This window comes from Carassius gibelio, chromosome B6, assembly GCF_023724105.1.
Source record: "Carassius gibelio isolate Cgi1373 ecotype wild population from Czech Republic chromosome B6, carGib1.2-hapl.c, whole genome shotgun sequence".
Taxonomy (NCBI): Eukaryota; Metazoa; Chordata; class Actinopteri; order Cypriniformes; family Cyprinidae; genus Carassius; species Carassius gibelio.
Genome location: NC_068401.1, coordinates 23,617,324 through 23,638,192, shown reverse-complemented (window position 1 = coordinate 23,638,192; position 20,869 = coordinate 23,617,324). Strand labels below are relative to the sequence as shown.

Genomic DNA, 20,869 nt, shown 5'->3' with positions numbered 1-20,869 from the left:
AATTATGAGAGAGAGCGCCCAAACACTGTGATATTACCAGTATTTATTATGCACTACAAGACAAATGTTACATTTTTAGTAAGGCCTAAATTCTTCATCAAAAAGCATGTATACACTAAAAAATAAACTTAAATTAACCATTAAATATGTATATTTATAATATATTTGACCAAATACACAGTGGCTTATGTCAGAGAAATGTAACAACGGCAACATCGTCAACTTATGTTGATAGTTCATGTGCAGTTAATCAAATAAACTTTATTCATCATTTTGTCTTTAAATATCTAACAATTCAAGTAGCTACATTGGTTACCATGGAAAACACAGACCAAGAAAAATTAAAACAAATCAAACAAACTAAATCAAATATAATGCACCCCTAAGTAAAATAAATGCCACAATAAATGCCTTTCTCATATTTCTCTGCTTCTATACTTAATTCTGTCAAGTTCTGCATATGAACAGACAGGTTGAGGTTAGGTGTAGGCAACTTTATTAACAGAAATACTTTAAATGAAAAGAAAGAAACAGTGTGTGTGTGTTTTTTTGTTTGTTTTCCAGTTGTTGAATAAGCTGGTCTGATCAGGCATCTTTGCCTCTTCTACAGCTCAGCAGAGAGTCAAGGCACTCCAGTCCCTGGCTTCATTCAGGCCTTTGGGCTCTCACAGCATGCTGAGCTCAATCAGGCGTCCAGCAAACACTCCTAGTGTGCCAATAATACACACCGCCATAAACACACATAGAAGAATGTGATCCAGGACCATAGCGACAAATTTCCATTCCTCTGCGGCCTAGATGAACAAACAGAAGGAAAGACTCAAGTAGTCAGATGAAGGTAGAATAGGACAAAACTTCTAAACCTTTTCAAAGAGACGGTGTTTTAGAAATAACAAGAAATGATGCAGGTGAATACTCTTACATTGTTGGACTCCTCGTCGCTTTTCATGGTGTCTGCGATGTATTTAACACCCTCGATGGCACTACGTACATCAGGATTTTTGGTTATGGGAGAGTGGTAGGGGACAGAGGCAGGCATGGGTTTCCCTGAAATGTCAGAGATGTCAAAATCTGCAGGTAAGAGACGCTTTTCCTGTCGTTCCTGGGATGGCCGCTTCATGGTGGAGAAAAACATCAGGTTTGGAATGGTGTCAATGAAGATCTGTGGGACAGTGGAGAAAGTCAAAGTCATACATCATACAAAAAATAGCCAAAATATGTGTAAAGTTTAGAAACAAGTAAAACCTAAAAAAAAAAAAAAAAAGGCTTAATAAATAAAGTATGTGTTCCACTAGCAGTCCAAACACTACTGCTAAAATAATGATTCACACGGATGGAAAATCTTTTTTAAAAAGTACCTTTGTTAATTGAGTTGTAAAATTTTTCAAGGTAAAAAAAAAAATACATGTCAAAATTGCTGTGGAGTAAGGAAACTTAGGGGAACTTAAGTTAACTATACTTTATGCAACAAGTACACTCAAATAAATGTACTATTAGTATCCTTGTAAGTGTACATTCAATTTTTTTGGGTGTAAAATGGCCTGTTTGAGTTTATAAAGTTACATTTTTATGTGTACTTTAGGTGTAACAGTAGTAAACTGAGAACACAACTAACTAACGTGTTTCTTTTGTATACCAAATATACTGTCTGTGAACTACACTATAAATGAAAGTCTTATGTTGCATAAATGACGGCATCCTCACTTTACAGCATTTTTACACAAGTGCCTAAAACTTTGCATAGTACTGTAGCTTTTTTTAGGTTTCTTGAAGAGTCCTCATCCTGCTGGCACTAAGACTCAAACCTGCAACCTTCGGTTTACAAGTCTGACTCTCTAACCATTAGGCTACAGCTGCATCTTAGACAATTTTGCTAAGACTAAAAGTATACCCTCTTATTTATAGTTTAAAAGAAGCATGCTAACACAAACATACTTGAACACAGAACAAAAAAGGAGAAGCTACTCTTTTCCATATGTACCTTGCGGACCCATGCAGGCATTGTGTGTGTGCTGGGGGAGCGGTGGTGTGTGTTGATGACAATCACAGTGATGATGATGGAAGCAATGACAAAGATCATAGTGAAGAGCATGTATTTGCCGATAAGAGGAACAGCACTGGAGGTGGAGGGGATCAACTCAACAATCACCAGCAAGAACACAGTCAGAGAGAGCAGGACAGAGATGCTGAGGGTCATCTTCTCACCTAGACAAAATCAAGTCAAGTTTAAAATGTCCATCAAGCTCCAAGTAAATACATAAATAATCAGACGCGATCAAGTACTTTTCATTTGTAACATATAATACAAAAATAGGCATTACCCCATGATTTTTAATATATTTAAATATAGTACCAGAGCGTGTCCAACTAAAATAATTAGTTACCATGATATAAAACAAAATACACTATAATGACCATGATAAGATTTGGTTCATACCGTGGTGCATACCTCTACATACAATAAAAAACAGGGTTACCGGAGTCTGTGGGCAGGTAGAAAACAAGCCCAGTGAGGAAGGAGAACAGCATGCAGGGGATGATGACGTTCACGATGAAATAAAGTGGGAGGCGGAGCAGGAGGAAGTGATAAGTGATATCAAGGTAGGGCGTATCTGGACAGCAAGCGTAATACACCCAGTGTTTCCAATTCCTGTAATCCTTCATCACCCACTCTCCACTCTCCATGAAATTACTTAGGTCCGGTCTGTCACTGTCCTACACAAGCACAAAAACAAATTATCAATAAACTAGTTCTTACAAACATACACTAAGAAATATTCATGCATCCTGATGGTCATGTGTGGTGATATAATCACTGGGTTGATAATGACAAGGTTGCCATCATAGGTCCATGTTCCAAGTTTCATGCTGCAGTTTTGCAGGTCGAAGGGAAAGTGAAGGACCACGATCTCACAGTAGCTCTTAAAGATTGCTGGAGGAGTCCATGTTATCATACCTGTGTGCTCCAACAAGACCTTTGTCTCATGGACGATGGCAAAGTCTCCATCAGCACTGCACAAACACAATATCAGAGCAGGTATATGTATTTTTAAGTACAGTAATATTACATGATGGATTCACACTATTGTATAGGTGCAAAGAGTGAAATTTCTGGACAAAGTGACTCATACTTGTTATAAAGCACTAAATCCGGTTTCCAGATGTCAGTGGAGGGAATTCTGATCTTCCTGATGCCACCATAGTCATCAGGATTCCACTGCAGATTCACATCCTTCCATTGCTGAACATAAGAGATATGTGTATTAACAACTCCTGTCTCCAAGTAGGTACTGTCATGTAAAATTTGAATTTTGAAACATTTATGCATTATGGCAGCATTTTTGAACTGCCTTTAATTCATTAAAATACAGCAAAATGTAATTAGAATCATCATAAAAAAATAACAAGGCAGATCCACTTAAACATGAATTTTACATAAAAATTTCATTTTTTAATACAATGATTTCATACTTTTCCCAACCCGATCTCACGGCAATTCGTACATTTTTCACAAGGTGGCTTATTCGTACGAATTTGTACGACCACACTCGTACAAATTCATACGATTGTTGCCAAATCGTACGTATTTTACGATTTGCACAATTCGTATGAATTTGTACAAATGACCTACACCTAACCCCGCCCCATAAACCTAACCGTCACTGGGGTCGTATAAAATCGTACGATTGAGGTCGTACAAATTCGTACGAATAAGCCACCTCGTAAAATACGTACGAATTGGTCGTGAGATAGCGTTGACTTTTCCTTATAAGTTGAAGTTGAAATGTGACCTTTCTAGATAAGTTTCACGTGGCACATTAAAATAGTTTGTTAAAGTGCCAAATCTATGTGTTGTAAACATCGCCTAAATCTCAGTTTTTGCCATTTTCCCACAGCAAACACCTTGATATCTACTTAGCAGCAAACAGGAAATGAAACAGCAGCTGAAACCTGCACCTGCTTTAGCCGCACATTACTGTTGACAATCTGATTAACTTCATCCTGTAAATAAGAAAGAAAGGAAAGATAATGGAATGCAAGAGAAAACTAGCGTTTATTTGTGAAATGTGAACCTTTTTTAACATATGGATAAAACATGAAACTGATATCAAGAAATAGAAATTAAAAGAGATATAATTTACCACGCTGATGAGCTGAATGAGTTGTAGTCCCACAGTAACTACCACCGGATCCTTAAAATGGCTAACAGGACGAACTACCTTGTTGTATCCAGTAAACAGAGTCTTTACCAATCTTGTCTCATCTTCTGAGCACAGTGCTGGTCCTGCAACACACACAGGCACACACACTATTAAGTTACTCTGTGAGAAAAATGTATCACTCCAGTCCTCACCTCCCAGTCTTCCATTTTGGCGTTCCATCTGTGTGTGTGTGTGTGTGTGTGTTTCATATGCAGTTGCTTGACTCCATCAACGTTAATACTCTGTGCCATTTAGGATGTATGTGTGTGTTTGTGTGCAAGACATGCAATCAATGTCTGAGAAGTGTCACTATTTTTTATAATCAGAACTAACAGAAGTAATGCTGACATTCTGCATGTAAAAAAAATAAAAATAAAAACTCAGGAAAGTAGGTTTCAGTGATGGGCCAAAATTTTGTTTATTTACATTTCTGAACTATTTTTTGAGAATAATGAAGTTAAAAGAATCCATATTTCTATAAGTTCACGACTTAATGTGACAATTTCTATAGAATGTTGGCTTGATTTAAACTTCAGGAACATTGTTTCATGTTTGATACTAGTCTTTGGATGTACTCACACAGGTAAATGAGTGTGCTGTTGAGTCCACATTTACAAATATATACATACATACATATACATATATATATATATATATATATATATATATATATATATATATATATATATATATATATATATATATATATATATAAAGAAGAGCTATTTCCGGCTTAAGTTTAGGCCACGACCCTTATAGGATCCAAAGTTTACAGTATCACTTCACCCTGCTGAATTGAGCATTGATTTCATTCTCATTCAAGAGGTAGGGCAAAAAAAGAAACAGAAAATATAAAAAGAGAGGCGAGATGAGGATATTTCTTCGCACGAAACTGCTGACACACTGAGGTCACATCTGCCACAAACCACTTTTGGTTTATTAACGTCTACTACTACCACTAACGTAAATATCCCCTTACAGTAATACAGATGCATTAAATGTTGTTGAACATGAGAAAAAGAACGCAATATTGATGTGCGCGTAAGCAGTAAAGACTGGTAGGAAAATGTGACGGGTAGTTTAAATGTCAGGACACCGGCAGACCGCGCACACGCACCTGTCAATCAAACACGACGCATAGCATGCATACTATACACGGAGCAAATAAATATTTTTAAAAGTGATTAAAAAACTAAAAGGTTCACATAACAACAACGTATCACTATAGGAATTAACTTGTATCGGGTTCCAACATAAGTAGATTAGCTGTTTTCTGTAGATACTTGTCACTTACCTTATTTATAGTTAAGTAGCCTACTCTGCTCGTCTCTATAACAACTTAGATTTATAATATCGGTTGAACTTAAACCTTTATCAGTATATTTGAAGTCATGGTAAACAAAGAGTTTGAGGTCTATAGGGCAGCTTTCCCTTGTACATTTTCTAATACAAAACAAAGTGGTTACTCACCAAATAGGAACGCCGAAATTGGTAAAATCAGTATGAAGTTATTCATCCTCTTGTTATGAATAAGAAAGACCGTGTGGTCGACTGAAGAAGCACCTCGTCCTGACTGTAGCTGAACTCTCTCTCTGTTAGTGTGTGTGTGAGTTGCAGTAATGTTAAAGTCGCCGTGGCAGGAGCTGGCAGCTGTTGAAGTCAGTGCGAGATAAACACTGTTGATGCACGTGCGTGCTGGCTTTAAACTTGAAGAGCTATGCACAGAATTATCAAACATTTTAAATGTAACGCTTTTAGCTGATGTAAACCCGTAAGTTGTCACCGTGGTCTTTAAGAAAAAAATAAAAAAGACTTAAACAGGTGCTCTTAATAGAACTTAATTTTCCCTTTTAAAAAGTTGCAGGATGATAAAAAAAAAGCATTGTAATATCGCTCTATTGCAGTTGCATTGACAAACGACTTTCGTAGAAGCAGCATTTACTCATATTTATGTATTTTTATTCCGTGGCGGAACAAAAATAATTGATAGATGTAAAGATTACACTTTATTTTAACGTGTCCTTGTTACAATGTAATTAAGTAATAGTAATTAACTACATAGACTTCCTATATGGCTATGATTAGGGTTTGGTTTAGGGTTAATTAAATGTAATTATGCATAATTTATTGTTATTGTAAAAGTATAAGTGACGTGTGTTACAAGAACACCTTTAAATAGCATGATATCGAAGTAAACACAGATTTGTTAGAGGTCACTTCTGAAAACAATTCTCACCATTCTGAAATCGGATTTCTCCGTTATTTATTTTATCCTCATGACGGCGCAGAGTCATAATCTGAAATATAAACTGAGACTTGAGGTAAAACATCACCTTTTGATTCTTTTTAACTCCTTGGAGAAAGCAAGATTCCATACATCTTAAATTAGAATGATCCTTTATATTTAGAAACCTAATTATCACACACTGATTCAAACACTGAAATTGACAACTAAAAATAAAAAAGCATATTATAGTTTAGAGGCTATGTAATATAAATTACTGGAAAAATAAGTAATGTGTAAGATCTGAACCATTTCGTAATAGACCGCACTGTTCTTGGTAAATTACTGGTATCCCATAGAAGTTTTTGACTTGTTTGACAAAAAACACAGAAATCACCTAAAAAGTGATCTCCTTTTAAAACATTAAATATCTTAAAATCTGCAGTGAACAACCCTTTTTACTGGCACAGATCCAAAAAAATGCTAATTAAACATTTTAAATAGTGAAATACATGTATTTATTCTGTATTTGGATACATTTTTACAATACATGTTTTACCTTAATCAGCCTTCAACAAAACTTGAAAAAAATGTACAATTTTAATGACACCAACACAGAACTCTTTTGGTAGCCAGTGTAAAACGCGTTTCGTCACTGCGGTGGAAAGAGGCAGACGGAGCAGTATTTACATGGCAAACAGAATGAGGAAAGCCACCATCAAACAGAAGAGACCCATAGCCTCAGACAGGGCAAATCCCAAGATAGCATATGAGAACAACTGCTGCTTCAGAGATGGGTTCCTGTGAGAGAGAAAGAGGTCAGGGGTCACTCATTACCAGATCTCTGTAAGGAACATTGCTTTGTCATGGAAAAAAGACATCAGCTAACAATAGTCTGATGCAACAGTCAAATTGAGCTATATAAAATCGATATCTTTCATAATACTATACTTGAATTTCTGCAATATTCACAAACTCAGTTCTTAAACTTAACTTTGAAATATGTCTGAATATTTTAGAACTGTAACATAACATCAAATCTGAGGACATCTATACATGGCACTACGCTATTGAAGAGATCAGGAATTAATTCTTGGAAGCACTGCCGTATCTAGAAGCAGCCATTCTGATGAATGTACAACAAATGGCAACAAGATGGTGATAGTTTTCAGAGATCATATCGTCTACCTGGCATATCCAATAATGAGGCTGCCGAACACTGTTCCGATTCCAGCTCCTGATCCAGCCACTCCCACAGTGGCGGCACCAGCGCCGATGAACTTGGCGGCTGTGTCGATGTCACGGCTTACAGCGCTTGTCTGAAAACCCCGCACTGCAACCTGGGAAATGGCTGTCTGTGGCAGAAAAGCTGGGCTGGCCTTTAGAAGAAAGAAAAAAAGACATGATCAAAAATGTATTAACTGCATCTACCATCGCTTAACAAAAATAAGTCACTTTGTAGATCATAACAAGCTCTTAATGAAAGTAAGTGCATGTATTAGGAATGACTCTCAAGGTGATTTATGAACCGCTCCTTGCATAGGAAAAGGGCTTTACAGGGGAAATATCTGCTAAAAGAACATCAAACATCCATTTACAATTGAAAGTGCATGCCACAAATCTTAAACATGGCATATGCATAATATACATTAAGCACTCACCTCTGCAGAGCTGACATCTGGCCTGGAGAGCACAGAGGCAGAGAGTGGTCTGTACAGCGCCCTTGAGCCACAGCGGACCTGAGATGGAGATCAGAAATAAGGTTCAGAAATCAGACCTACAATAAGGTTAATCAGAATTGCTGTACTTCAGACTGACACACAAGGCCCAACTGTTGCTGCAACACTTGAATTGGGTGGGAGGTACCTTGGGTCCAGAAAAGATATTTAACATTTGCAACAATTGGAAATTATATACTGGACATTTAACAATCACACTCCTAATGTCAACTTAAATCATTGCATTTATAATTAAATTAATAAGTCTGTGGCGGCTAGTCCACTACAAAAGGAAAGCAAAAAAACAGAACATAACACCCGCAGTCTTGATCCAACCATCACTGCTGTATTTTACCCTCTAGCTCAAGAGTAATACATTTCAAAGAGTTCTGATGTTGATTGCCATTCCAGCTAACTACAAAACATTATGTTCTGCTGTCAGATTTCTATAATGACCTTGACTTCCCTGCAATCGCCGATCAGATGATAGCATTAGCAACGAGCTGCCCATTGACTTCTTAACCACAATGACACACACAAACAAATTCTACAGAAGTGTTTTTTGCAATGTGTGATGCAAACAACTCGTATAAACACTCTGCGTCAACATGGAAAAAAAAAGTCAAGTACACCAGGCCTCTTGCATGGTAAGGAAGCATATTTTTCCGAGATCATCCATTCTATCCTAACTTCAAACTTCGCCACAAATACTCACCAGTGCGGGTGTGGAAACGAACTTCGCACAGGCGTACATGTTTGATTGAGCTCGCTGACTGTGGTGAGGAATAAACCCGCGTCTGTCTCTGTGGAAAAAGCCGACAGTTTAAGGTCAATGCAATATCAGCTCTTTCAAAACGCTGCCAGGTACTAAATAGCTCATTTTGCAAGGGCTATATCATCTGTAGAATATGAAATGGATCGAATGGATTGATAAACATATCTGAAGCGTAACGATGGCATAGGATTTTGACAATATAGTTTCTCCGGTTCCCATTAAGCTCTCCTTCACTTACCCGGCTGCAGAGGTCGAACCGCTGAGGAACTACTGCGCATGCCCGACCCTCTATTTCATGAAGCTCCCGGATGCTTGTATGACGCGATTGAAGGTCATTCAGTGCCAGTGGTGCTTTATTTAAAAATGCGCTGAACGCAAAGAAAACATTACAGTCACATTTACTTCTTTTACATATTCAACAGACAGTAAGATTATTTATTAGAAAAATATTTTCTAGTCAATTGTTTAATAAAATAAGGCCAAATAGACCACTGAAAAACATATACAACATTTGTAAATTAAAGTTATTAAAGTTTAAAGAATTAAAGAAAATTAAAGATTATAATTTAGTACTTTAATTCTGGTCATTGTCTTCATACTTATTAATAAGCTACCTGGTATATGCAATTCTAAATGCATATAAAACATTACTGGGGCCATGAAAAAATGTCTAGTCTTGTACAAATTATTGTATATATTATTACATAATATATGTTTTGGGGGTTATGTTACACTTGCTGGTTTGACATATTGCAAATATCTCAAAGAACACGGCTAAGATAATTTTTTAGGTTCTGAGAAATAACATGTTATTATCCTATCAAATAACACGATTGTTGTAACTTCAGTCATTGCTGGAACAACTGAAAATCCAGTGTTAAAAATTAACATTTTCAAGATGGAAACCAAATGTAACATATTTGAGTTACTTCAATTGCTATGGGCAACAAATAAAAAAAAAGGTTATGTAATAAACTGAATATTACATCAGTGATCAGTAAAGCATAAGTATTTATCTATTGATTATTTATCATGCAAGAAATATTGGCTGAGGCATGTAAACCTTCAATTAGCCTTACTATATTGTGCTTCTTAATTCTTAAAGAATCACTTTGTTTTTTTACCAGAAACCTTTTAATGATAATGTTGATAGAAACATACATTAGAAACAGCATTTTATTGGATTTACCATGCACACAATCCAGTCTGTAAATGCAACAGACATGTGCACAACAACTTGCAAGTACAGACAAACAAGAGCAAGTGGATAATTCCAGTTCCAAACCACATTAATTTTGTGTTGCTTATAGAGATAGGAATCAATTCACAAGGAACATGGAAATTACATAACTAATGCAAAATGCAGAGAAACATCTGATTACAAAGCTATCATTATTTTTTAAATCCATGAATAAATTCCAGTGTCACTTCTGGCACCAATAGGCTTGTTGTATAGCATAAACATCAATGCAGAAAATGTCCTATGTATGAAAACCAATTATTATGACAAATTTTTCAATTTTGTAAACTGTGCAGAAAGTCCCAGACATATTCCTAACCAGAAAGGCACAAGACAGTTGAATTATTATACACAAAAAAACACACACACACACACAAAAAAACACAAGCAATTAAAACAAATTAAAAACAAAAAGAATAAATATTTAACAATCCAACTAGTGCATTTGGAAAAAAGAAAAAGCACCACTCCCCTACAAGGACTATGCTTTTGTCAAGAGTGTATTTTTGTTCAACTTGCAGTTTCAAATAATTCTGTAAACACAAAGACAGCTAAACTCTGCAAAATGTATCCTTCTACATGTTTTATCCTTATTTACTATGCAACTGAATGCTAACACTGTAAAATTATACTTTTTGACTTTCGCTATTGCAGTTTGTTGGTGAAATCCCCCTCATAAACAAACCATGCACAGGTATTGTACTGGGTGAGATCACCACTATGGGGCGCACCACACCATTAGTATTACAACTGTAATGTGATATGATAATTAGCCACCTATATGTAAACACTGTGGTGCATATATAAATAAATTAGCAATAAAAACTCTTAACAGCCTCTAGAATTCCTAAGATGTACTTAATGAACATGCTTCAGAGTGAACTCAAAACCAAACAGCACAAAAACCGAAAGCTGCAGTGAACGGCATTGATCAAGAACATGTTTAAACTGCATTCAGACACAGTTTAGTTTGATTCCTCCTCTTTCTGCTGTTGCCCCTGAGCTCCAGTCTCTTCCTGTTGGACTTCCTCTGAGGGGGACGGGCTCCGCTGAGACTGTGCTTCTTCTTCCTCTGATTCACGAGCAGCAGGTGGATCTTCAGCGGTAGGGTCCTGAGGCTCCACAGTAGTAGTTTGTTCTATGTCCTCTGTAAAAATGAAATAATGAAGCATATAAAAGTTTACTGCTAAAAGGCATGGCAATGTTGTGCATGTGTGAAATTGAAAATGAAACATTGTGTATGTATTAGGCCTGTTATTGCATTTAAAATTAAGAATATAATCTGTGGTATTCATCATTCAGTTTAATACATTTAAAAGAAGCACTGCATGGATTATCAAGACTGTAAAAAGGTCAATTAATAATTATAGGGAAAACATTTAAGACAATGAGCCATGCACCTAAGGGTTTGGAAACAAGATCAGTTCAGATTTTTTTAAGGAGAGATATTCAACATTTTAGACATTCAGTATCTAACCAAGCATCTGACTATCTTGCAAAGACAAATAGTAATTTTGCTGATATTCTGCAACATTAACATTAGTTCCAATCCACATTTTTCAAAAAGCATCTTTTTGGTTGCAATTTCTAATTCTATAAAGAGCAAAAATAAGCTGAATGTCAAAAATGAGGGATATTAAGATACCATTTAAGATACCAACAAACCATTTCAAATCACATATTAGAATTTTTTCCCCCTATATTCAAATAAGATTTACAGCCATTAATAAACACACACCCTTCCTGCTTTGTAATGATGATGATTGTGGATCATGATTGTGTTACCCACAGTAACTGAAAGGAGGAGAGAATACTTTAGCACCAAAGCATCATGCAGTGCATACATTACTGTTCAAAAGTTTGGGTCAGTACAATTTTTGGAATTTTATTCAGCAAGAGCACATTAAATTGATCAAAAGTGACAGTAAAGACATTGCTAATGCTTCAAAAATTATTTTAAATAAAATACATTTAGTTCACAAAAATATTAAGCATTAACTGATAATGAAAATAAATGTTTTTCATTTCTGAATCAACAAACGGAACTAATAAATATTGCTACAAGTGTGATTGCATCATATAATAATTGCTGATAATAATGTTCATTGTCTGGTTGACTACGTCTTGTATACATTTTTCTGAAAAATCCTGTCATATGCACACAAACTGACAGTCACCACTTACAAGCTACTACTAAATATTGTAGAAACCTAATTTTCTGTAAAGTTGCTTTGTAATGATTTGTATCGTAAAAAGCGCTATACAAATAAACTTGAATTGAACTGAATTAAACTTGAATTTAAATGTTTCTCATGCACCTAAAACCGATTACTAAAATTGAAGACTGAAGTAAAAAATATTTTAAAGTTTATTAAAATAGAAAACAGTTATTTTAAATTGTAAATTGCATTTTGGATCAAATAAATGCAGCCTTGGTGAGCATAAAACCCTTTAAAAAACAAACATATAAAATCATACTGACCCCAAACATCTGAATAGTAGTGTATGTTTAAGTAAAGTGTGTCTGTGTGTGGGTTCTGGGACCTGAGGGACATTTCTTGAAACTATGAACTTTACTCCAAGGGGTGCCAGAGTGAGAAACACGAGTGGAGTGAGCCGAGACAATACGCTCTAAAAAAACACACAAATAAAATAAAATACAATGTTCATTCATACAAATAATAAATATGAATGATTTCTTCAAAACTGCATGTCTTGACTTTCAAAGTTGTTTGCTCTCCTCTTGGAGGCTTTCCAGCTGCAGTTTTAAGACTGATTAACACATGGCATGACAAGATAACAAAATTATTTTATGATGTCCTGATAATGAGGTCGCTGGGGGTCATCAGCATGAAATACCTTCAGGGGCGTCACTGTCCTCTGGTGTCTCTGTGGCGGCAGAAGACTGTGTTTCAGGAGATTCAGAGCGAAGTCTGCGCTCAAAACTGAATTCTGGGAGTCTGGGTGCCTGCGGGCGGGTCTTTCTCGCCGGGTTCATGAAGTAGCAATAAGCACATCGGAACGCTGTAACATAAAACATTACACATGAGTACAAGTATTTTCGGACTATAAGTCGCACCTGAGTATAAGTCGTATCAGTCCAAACATATACGTCATGATGAGAAAAAAAACATATATAAGTTGGACTGGACTATCAGTCGCATTTATTTAGAACCAAGAGAAAACATTACCGTCTACAGCCACGAGAGGGCGCTCTATGTCTTCAGTGTAGACTACAGGAGCACTGAGCAGCATAGAGCGCCCTCTCACTGCTGTAGATGGTAATGTTTTCTCTTGGTTCTAAATAAATGCGATTTATAGTCCAGTCCAACTTATAACTCTCGGTTTCTGTCAAATTAATTTAGATAAATAAGTCGCACCTGACTATAAGTCACAGGACCAGCCAAACTATGAAAAAAAGTGCGACTTATAGTTCGGAAAATGCGGTATTCAAATAAAATCCTCAGGGAAGGAAGTATCTTCACAGTTCCCTAATGTGTTCAGACAGGTTCTTACCTACATACTCAAATTCCTCTTTCAAAGCCATTCCATTGTGGGAAAAACACTGCTGGCATATCAATGCATATCTGAAAGTATAAGAATAAATGGGAGCAAGAAACAAATTATCACATGTACAGACATGATTCTAGCCAGTGCAGTGTTCGATGTGTTTCTCTTTACTTGTACATCAAGCTGTTTGTATGTTATACCAGTGTTATACCTGTTCTGAGGTCCATCTCCCACCAAATACTCAATGACTCTATCCACAGCGCTGCGCTCCCGTGGAAGGATGGGTCGAGCAAGAGGTGGACCAGGAGGACGCATACCTAAATGATCAAAACATGATCTTCAACATGGCACAAACCAAGAAAATAACACGCTAGGAGACTTAATAATGAAAATAACATTAACTATGGCAAAGCAGAAAGAAGCCTATAAACTTCAGCTTGTGTTTAAGCCCCAGAAAATGTTGATTTAGTGAGGAATGCATTAATCCTTGAGTAAGAAGCAAGTAGTGAATAAACTGTGCGAATGCCTTGATTCACATTATCTAGGGATAGTTCACCTAAAAATTTAAGTTCTAATTCACCCTCATGTCATTCCCAACCTGTATGACTGTCTTTCTTCTGTGGAACATACAAAAGACATTTCGAGAAATGTCTCAGTGTTGTTTCATCCATACAATGTAAGTAAGTGGTCACCAACATTATTCACAATATCTTTCATTGTTCTGCAGAAGAATGATCATTGTACAGGTCTGGAATGACATGAGAGTGAGCACAAGATGACAGAATTATTTTAAGCAAACTATCGTTTAGAAAGGAAACCTTCATAATGCGCATAAAATTTGACATTTTAACATACTTTTATGTGAAATTGTATTAAAACAGTGTACCTAAAACTAGGGATGCACAATACTGAAGGTTAGTAGTTGATACAAAAAAAAAAATATGCATGCCTTTATTTATATATTTTAAAATTTCAATGTATATATTTAATCAAAGTTTATCTTTAAAAGCACTAATAATAACATTGTTAAATGTACTCTATAGCATACCTAGAAATACTGTAAATATAACTTCTTACTGTATAGTTCTAATTTTGGGATGCACAAATTTACAAATAGTATTTAAAATTAACGTTTTAATTTAAATTTAAATTTAAATTTAAGACAAAATAGCATTGTATTTTATTATTTGTCAAAATAAGACACAAATGTTCAATAAACAGGTGCATATATTAAATAATAAAAAGTATGATATCACCCTAAAATATAAAATTCAAGTGATTTACAGTCACATTATATTGTCAGAATTTCATAGAGTTACAGCTATGTGCTTTTCATTTACTTATCCATGCAAGGATTTATATGTAAGTATGAGTGTACTGAACCTGATCCAGGTCCAGGGGAATAAGGAATCATGCTTCTTCTCATCATTTGTTGTGGTGTTTCTGCCTGGCTCGCTCCTGTTGGGCTAGTTACAGACCCGGCTAGCCCTTTCTCTGGAGGTCCTCCTGGGGCACCACGAAGGGGTGTGCCTCCTGGGGACATGGGACGGGGTACTGGACCAGGAGTAGCCATTGCAACATGCCGCTGCCGAAGGTCTGGATATAATGAGAATATGGCTTGCATGAAGCATAAAGAAAACACACATAAACACATAATCAAAAGTAAAAACATATACAAACCTTGTCCTGGTCTAGGAGTCATATGTGGTCTGACTGGAGTGGATTCTGCTTCCTGTAAAGAAAAAACATGTATTCATCTAGCTCACTAGCTCCAAAAAGAAATCTCTACATCCGTGTAAAGTTTTAATAACACATATGACTGTACTTACTGCTTTCTTTTTAGATTCTGGATCAAATCTCTCCAATATGAGTTTAGCATTTTTGTAGGTCTCTGTTTCCATCACCTCCTCAAGCTGACAAAAACAGAATTAATTCGTTTCATGGTACATACAAACAATTTTATTCATCTGACATACTAGTAGCCACAAACAAGCCTAATTCTTTAGACATCGGTACTAATGTCTCTGAAATCACACTTACTATTTTCCGTTTCTGTGCTTTTAAATCATCTAATTTTTCATCTGAAACAAAAGAAACCATAAATCATTCAATCTATAAAGACATTCACTCAAAAGACCAGTGAGCCATCAATCAAATCCCTGTCAAGGTCTTACATTAACATTAAGATGACGAAAAACTTGAAGAATGAAGAAAAACATATCATATGCTTACTGTTTCTCTCTGTACGTTTGGAGAAAAGGAAGATAAGCAGTTTTCGTACTAGCAACACTCTACGAAGAGAGAGAATATAAAAGCAAGAAAACACATGAACAAACTAATAATGCAACACAATAACCTATAAGCCAAGCAGCCTTTAAAAAGGGAGTATTACACAATGCAATACATATATATGTGATATAATATGTAATACAGGTGTAATAACATCAACTGTAATACAATAAGCAAGCAAATAAAACACAATGTTATTATCCATGAATAAAATACAGGACTCACAGTGCAGGAAAGGCCAGCAGAGGCAAGGCAGTGATGAGCCGAGCGCTCCACTGCTCAGGGAAGTACAGGTAATACACACACAGACATGTGATCAGGTACAGAGCAGATGAGTAGAAGAGAAACCGGCCAACCCACAACTTTTGCAAACGCTGGTTCTTTGCACGAAACTCCTCAAGGTCCTTTATGTCCTGTGGATCCATGTCGCAATATTGTAAGATCATTACCAATGTTATTAGGTTATAAGCTGTAAAAATGCTTTGTAAGGTAACGTAAAAATGACCTACATTTGATAACATTTTATTTAACCCTGTAAAGTCTACTGTATCAAATTTGGTTCATAAACTTCTAAAATCTCTCAAACTGAAAAATTTGTACACAATCTACTAAATGCCTTCTGTCTGATTGATTCATGATTTTTTTAGAGACTAAATGGCTTTTTAATTCAATCCTAAAAATGTCTACCTTGAAGTGCACATTTCTTTTTGCTGTGAAATCTTTAATTAGTAAAATAAATGTTAAAATAACTTTGTTATTAATCATTAATCAGAAATCATTTTAAATTGTGCTGTTTTAATGCTGAAACAGGCTTATGGTGAACATATATTACCTCAACCATCATTTTATTGCATTGCATTGATCAAAAAGCATTCTAAAGGCATAAAAGTATTTATCATCTTTTTTAGAGTAATAACGAATAACCTATATGCTTTGGAATAAAGTATTATGGATTTACATTATAAGCTAAATGTATTTTTCCTTTTTGACCATATAAATAACAACATCTGCACCAAATTGCTTATTTTTGCTCAATGTAGAATGTTTTTTGAATGTGAGCTACATATTCTCAATATATCATACTATATGGCCATAAAACCCAGATTTATCCAAAATAATACAACACATAAAACACATATGCAAATAAACACATATGTTGACTCTTTTTTATTCAAAAATCTAAATTATTAATTAACATGACTGAATCTAACTACATTAGATTACACTAACAAAAGTCATTATTAAGGTCAAGTCATATAGCAATAACTTATTGATGTTTATTTATATGGTGGCATGAATAACAGATTTGTCACCATGTGTCATATTACAGCATTTCATTAAAACCTACCCCCGACATAAATCTGAGCAACTTTGGCCCTGCTTATTCAGAGCATGAATACTAAATGCCGGATATAAGCTCTGTTAGTTACATTTGAATGTACATTAGAAATTTAACTTAAAGCCCACTGGAACTGCATAGTGTTTTCCTACAGCTCACTCTAAACCAATGCAGTGACCACTACTGGACAGTTAAGGTCAACCGCAGCAGCCCAGATGGTCCTGTCAATACACTCCGCAGATAGACTGAGGCTTTAGGAGGCGAGCCAGGAATGAGTAAAGCAAGGAAATGCAGCCAGTACAAGGGTTCAGATGATGACATACAGCTCTTTGATTGGTTGATAAGGTCACAGTGGCTGAAAGCAGTCTGTGGGTTTGAAAGGGCAAGACAACAGTTGAGAACATACCTTATCCAGTGCCTCTAGAACTTCCACAGTGGAAGGTTTAGTCTGTTGGAACATAATAATTTCATTATTGTTTATAGAATGGGTTTGGAAAGACGAGCAACAACTGGATTCGGGTTAAAAATTGCAAAAGAAGCAAAATACTCGCCTTCCACCGTGAAATTAAGGCTCCCATTGTCAGTAACGCGAAACCAACACCTTAAAACAGAAATCAAACCATTTTAATTACCCTCGTACATATTGCTCGTACATAATATTGAAAAAACACGCTTCCAACCAAAGGAATATAAAGTATATTCGACTGAGAGATAAGACAACAGTGCAACTAAATGTTCCAGAGGATATTACTGCAACAGGACATGCAGACAACACCTGCCCTGCCTTCTCGCCAGACGCAAAACTGTCATTGATCAAATTCGATTAATATAAAGCCGTGTGATTTAAACATATTTCATTAGGTTTATATTAGGTGGAACATGTTATAAGATTAAAATGTGCATGAATTCACTCGTTAACTTGCCTTTCTACAGAGATGGGTCGGAGGCTGAGCTTGTGACGGTGACGTACGCAGAAGTTTTCGGAAGTTAATTTGAACCTTCAAATTAAAAGCCCCGTAGCGAACAATTAAAAGCCTTGAAAACAACAAAATGCACTGACTGCATGGATTTAATAATAATAATAATTATATATATATATATATATATATATATATATATATATATATATATATATATATATAACTTTATTGTAATTATAAAGAGGTATAACCCCATGTGTATGGCCCTCATCTGTACGATAATTATCAGATATTAAACTACGGAAAAAAAACAAGTGAGAGAAGAAAAACAATAAAATAAACAAACGGTGGTGTCCTACATGGAGACATAAAATATATAAATTTATATTTAATATTTAATATTTAATATTTTATAATATTTTAGCTGTGAAAAGTTTTTTTTTTTTTTTCTTTTTTTTTTTATCAATACATCATGTTGTTTGGGAGGGGCCAGGGTTCATGGGGGCCCCTGGGCTTGAGGTTATGTTTGGGCCCTATACCTACACTTCAAATGCCCTCAAATAGAACACCATTATATAGTAACACAAAATACACAAACATATGCTTTGAGGTTCATAAATAGTAGCTACAATGCAACGTCTGGGCTTTAGTCAAAGTTTAAATGTAATATTAAATATTCATTATAATATAATAAACAGGATGTGTTCTCTCAGTTGAGAGATCAAACCCCTGAAATAACTGAGCAAATAAAAAATAAAAAAGGCAGAGATGTTGGCTTATTAGTAAATGATTTTAAAAATGAAATAAGCTACTTTAAGTTTAAACTTTAAACGCCAGGAGGTGGCAGCAAGTAACTGAGTTGAATCTGATTCATTCAACTTTGCAAAGGACTGTAAAGTTACTTATATTGAATCATTTGCTGGTCCGTGTAACGCTAAGGATAAAACACTGTTGTTAGGACACGCAGCGGTTCTGCTGTTTGTACTTTTTTTTTTTGACAGAGAAAACTGAATTTTGTGTCTGAACTTACTCTGTAAATTGTTGTTTATTGTATATTTGCGATCGTACAGATATTCGAGAAAAAAATAGGACTATATTTTGTGTGATATAGAATCATCCTTTGTAAAGAAATGAGGTGTGAACATGTGAGAATGTATCATTATCTTTATAAATGTGCGTTCTTTGGGGATATGGAGCTGTTTAAAGTAGCATGTGATAAAGCAGTCGGTGCAGACGCGATCCAATACGTGCTTCCTTCTTCTATGTGAAATTATCATAAATACCAGTTTATGCTGTTTGATTGTGGCTTCCAAGGATCGTACTTTAAGCTGTAGCCCGACTGGCCCGTTTAGATCTTGCATGCGCACTGCGCAGTGGAAATGCGGCTAATAATGCCTGAATTCTGTCTGGAATATAACGAACAAATCAAAGAAAGGTAAACGGGGAAAGGCGGGGCCCATGGGCTGCAGTCCACTCAAGACCAGTGCTAAGCCCGGCCATGATCCCAAAACAGACAAAACCTCAAAAAAATAAAAAAAAAATAAAAAAAAATTTAAGCCTCATTTTAGTCTAGTCGTAATATGAAGCTTTCCCTGAAATACGAAGATACATTTCTGAATGATTTTAAATCGTAGCCTGGTTTGGGAGCCCAAAACATCATATTAACATTACCAGAGCTGTTGAATAAAATATGCTTTAAACGATGCTCATTCAGGGTCCTGCATTTATTGAATTGACGGAGCACAATGCAGATAGGCTACAATTTGTCCCTAATATGCATATACACAGTTCTGTTGAATGAAAAATATTGCCAGGACCAGGAATGGTGTAGCTGGCCAGTTATTTTTTTCCTCTAGTAGAAATAAATAAATAAATCAACCTTTCCTTTTCACCTAGGCTATATTTATATAAACAGACGTTTAAGATATATTTTGATGGTTCCCTTAACTTATATTGTTCACATAATATTAAATAGACCTATCGAAAGAATCTCCAAACCTAGATGTTGGCTGTCCATAAATGTAGCCTACATGTAGCCTATACGCTCATTTATAAAGCCATGCTTATTTTATTAGTTGTGGGGATTCGGGAACTGCAATTACACGTAAAATTTAAGATTTTTAATCTATGTTACAACTCTCAGGACGTATTAAGATTAATGCTGCATAAAAATATTCTACGGATTTTTGTATTTTTGATACACCGTGTCTCTTTCGCACACGCACACGCGCTCACACATCAAAATGAGTTTTGATATTAGGAAAATGTACTATTGTGTATTGCTATAAATTCTTCGTATTCTAACACCCATGCACAAACAGGCTAGCCTACATTAAATCTCTCATCAATTCCTACCTGTCCTACCATACACACACATATTTACCTTAGTAGGCCTATTGTCATTTTTTATTATTTTGTAATATGCTATAAATGAAAGGCAATGATTAAAATTAAAATTTAGTTACAATTTATTGCAAAAGCTTTTGTTTCCTTTTACACAAATGCTGTACACAGACCAATGAACACAGTGTTGAAAAAAGAGGGAATTTCTGATATTTAAATGTGACAAAGGATTAGACATTTTTTAATCATTAAATGATAAGATGCCTGATTTAGCTACAATAACAACAACATAGCTACAAAGAGCAGTCA

The 20,869-nt window shown here is 35.5% G+C and overlaps 3 protein-coding genes across 4 annotated transcripts; all 3 read right to left on the bottom strand.

Moving 5' to 3' along the window:
- Positions 1–23: 23 nt before the first annotated feature.
- On the bottom strand, positions 24–5,843 carry LOC127959400 (acetylcholine receptor subunit alpha). The gene is made up of 9 exons (XM_052558565.1): positions 5,673–5,843; positions 4,143–4,285; positions 3,958–4,002; positions 3,132–3,241; positions 2,817–3,012; positions 2,478–2,715; positions 1,982–2,205; positions 923–1,162; positions 24–794 (listed from the first exon to the last, which is right to left on the bottom strand). Exons 1-9 carry the CDS (start codon positions 5,716–5,718, stop codon positions 666–668), a joined length of 1,371 nt encoding a protein of 456 aa, XP_052414525.1. The 5' UTR covers positions 5,719–5,843; the 3' UTR covers positions 24–665.
- Positions 5,844–6,920: 1,077 nt separating this feature from the next.
- LOC127959403 (ATP synthase F(0) complex subunit C3, mitochondrial) lies at positions 6,921–9,234 on the bottom strand. The gene is made up of 5 exons (XM_052558568.1): positions 9,158–9,234; positions 8,860–8,947; positions 8,088–8,165; positions 7,615–7,805; positions 6,921–7,227 (listed from the first exon to the last, which is right to left on the bottom strand). Exons 2-5 carry the CDS (start codon positions 8,896–8,898, stop codon positions 7,113–7,115), a joined length of 423 nt encoding a protein of 140 aa, XP_052414528.1. The 5' UTR covers positions 8,899–8,947; positions 9,158–9,234; the 3' UTR covers positions 6,921–7,112.
- Positions 9,235–10,077: 843 nt separating this feature from the next.
- Positions 10,078–18,292, bottom strand: LOC127960148 (endoplasmic reticulum junction formation protein lunapark-B). 2 transcript variants are annotated; one of them, XM_052559733.1, is made up of 14 exons: positions 18,221–18,292; positions 17,849–17,898; positions 17,704–17,745; positions 16,184–16,371; positions 15,902–15,960; positions 15,710–15,750; positions 15,499–15,582; positions 15,350–15,401; positions 15,053–15,265; positions 13,881–13,986; positions 13,676–13,746; positions 13,019–13,183; positions 12,704–12,790; positions 10,078–11,306 (listed from the first exon to the last, which is right to left on the bottom strand). In XM_052559733.1, exons 2-14 carry the CDS (start codon positions 17,873–17,875, stop codon positions 11,125–11,127), a joined length of 1,317 nt encoding a protein of 438 aa, XP_052415693.1. In that variant the 5' UTR covers positions 17,876–17,898; positions 18,221–18,292; the 3' UTR covers positions 10,078–11,124. The 2 variants fall into 2 exon arrangements, with proteins under 2 accessions (XP_052415693.1, XP_052415694.1); XM_052559734.1 differs by lacking the exon at positions 12,704–12,790.
- Between the last annotated feature and the right edge of the window lie 2,577 nt (positions 18,293–20,869).

Excerpts from the sequence above, each read along its gene's own strand:
- LOC127960148 (XM_052559733.1), bottom strand. The coding sequence starts at position 17,875 with ATGGGAGCCTTAATTTCACGGTGGAAG. Across the intron at positions 15,583-15,709 it reads AAGCACAGAAACGGAAAATA|CTTGAGGAGGTGATGGAAAC; the intron begins GTAAGTGTGATT and ends TGTTTTTGTCAG. Across the intron at positions 13,184-13,675 it reads AGAGGAATTTGAGTATGTAG|CGTTCCGATGTGCTTATTGC; the intron begins GTAAGAACCTGT and ends TTTATGTTACAG.
- LOC127959400 (XM_052558565.1), bottom strand. The coding sequence starts at position 5,718 with ATGAATAACTTCATACTGATTTTACCAATTTCGGCGTTCCTATTTG. Across the intron at positions 4,003-4,142 it reads TCATTCAGCTCATCAGCGTG|GATGAAGTTAATCAGATTGT; the intron begins GTAAATTATATC and ends TCTTATTTACAG. Across the intron at positions 795-922 it reads GCGACGAGGAGTCCAACAAT|GCCGCAGAGGAATGGAAATT; the intron begins GTAAGAGTATTC and ends TTGTTCATCTAG.
- LOC127959403 (XM_052558568.1), bottom strand. The coding sequence starts at position 8,898 with ATGTACGCCTGTGCGAAGTTCGTTTCCACACCCGCACTG. Across the intron at positions 8,166-8,859 it reads TCGTTTCCACACCCGCACTG|GTCCGCTGTGGCTCAAGGGC; the intron begins GTGAGTATTTGT and ends TCTCCATCTCAG. Across the intron at positions 7,228-7,614 it reads CTCATTATTGGATATGCCAG|GAACCCATCTCTGAAGCAGC; the intron begins GTAGACGATATG and ends TCTCTCTCACAG.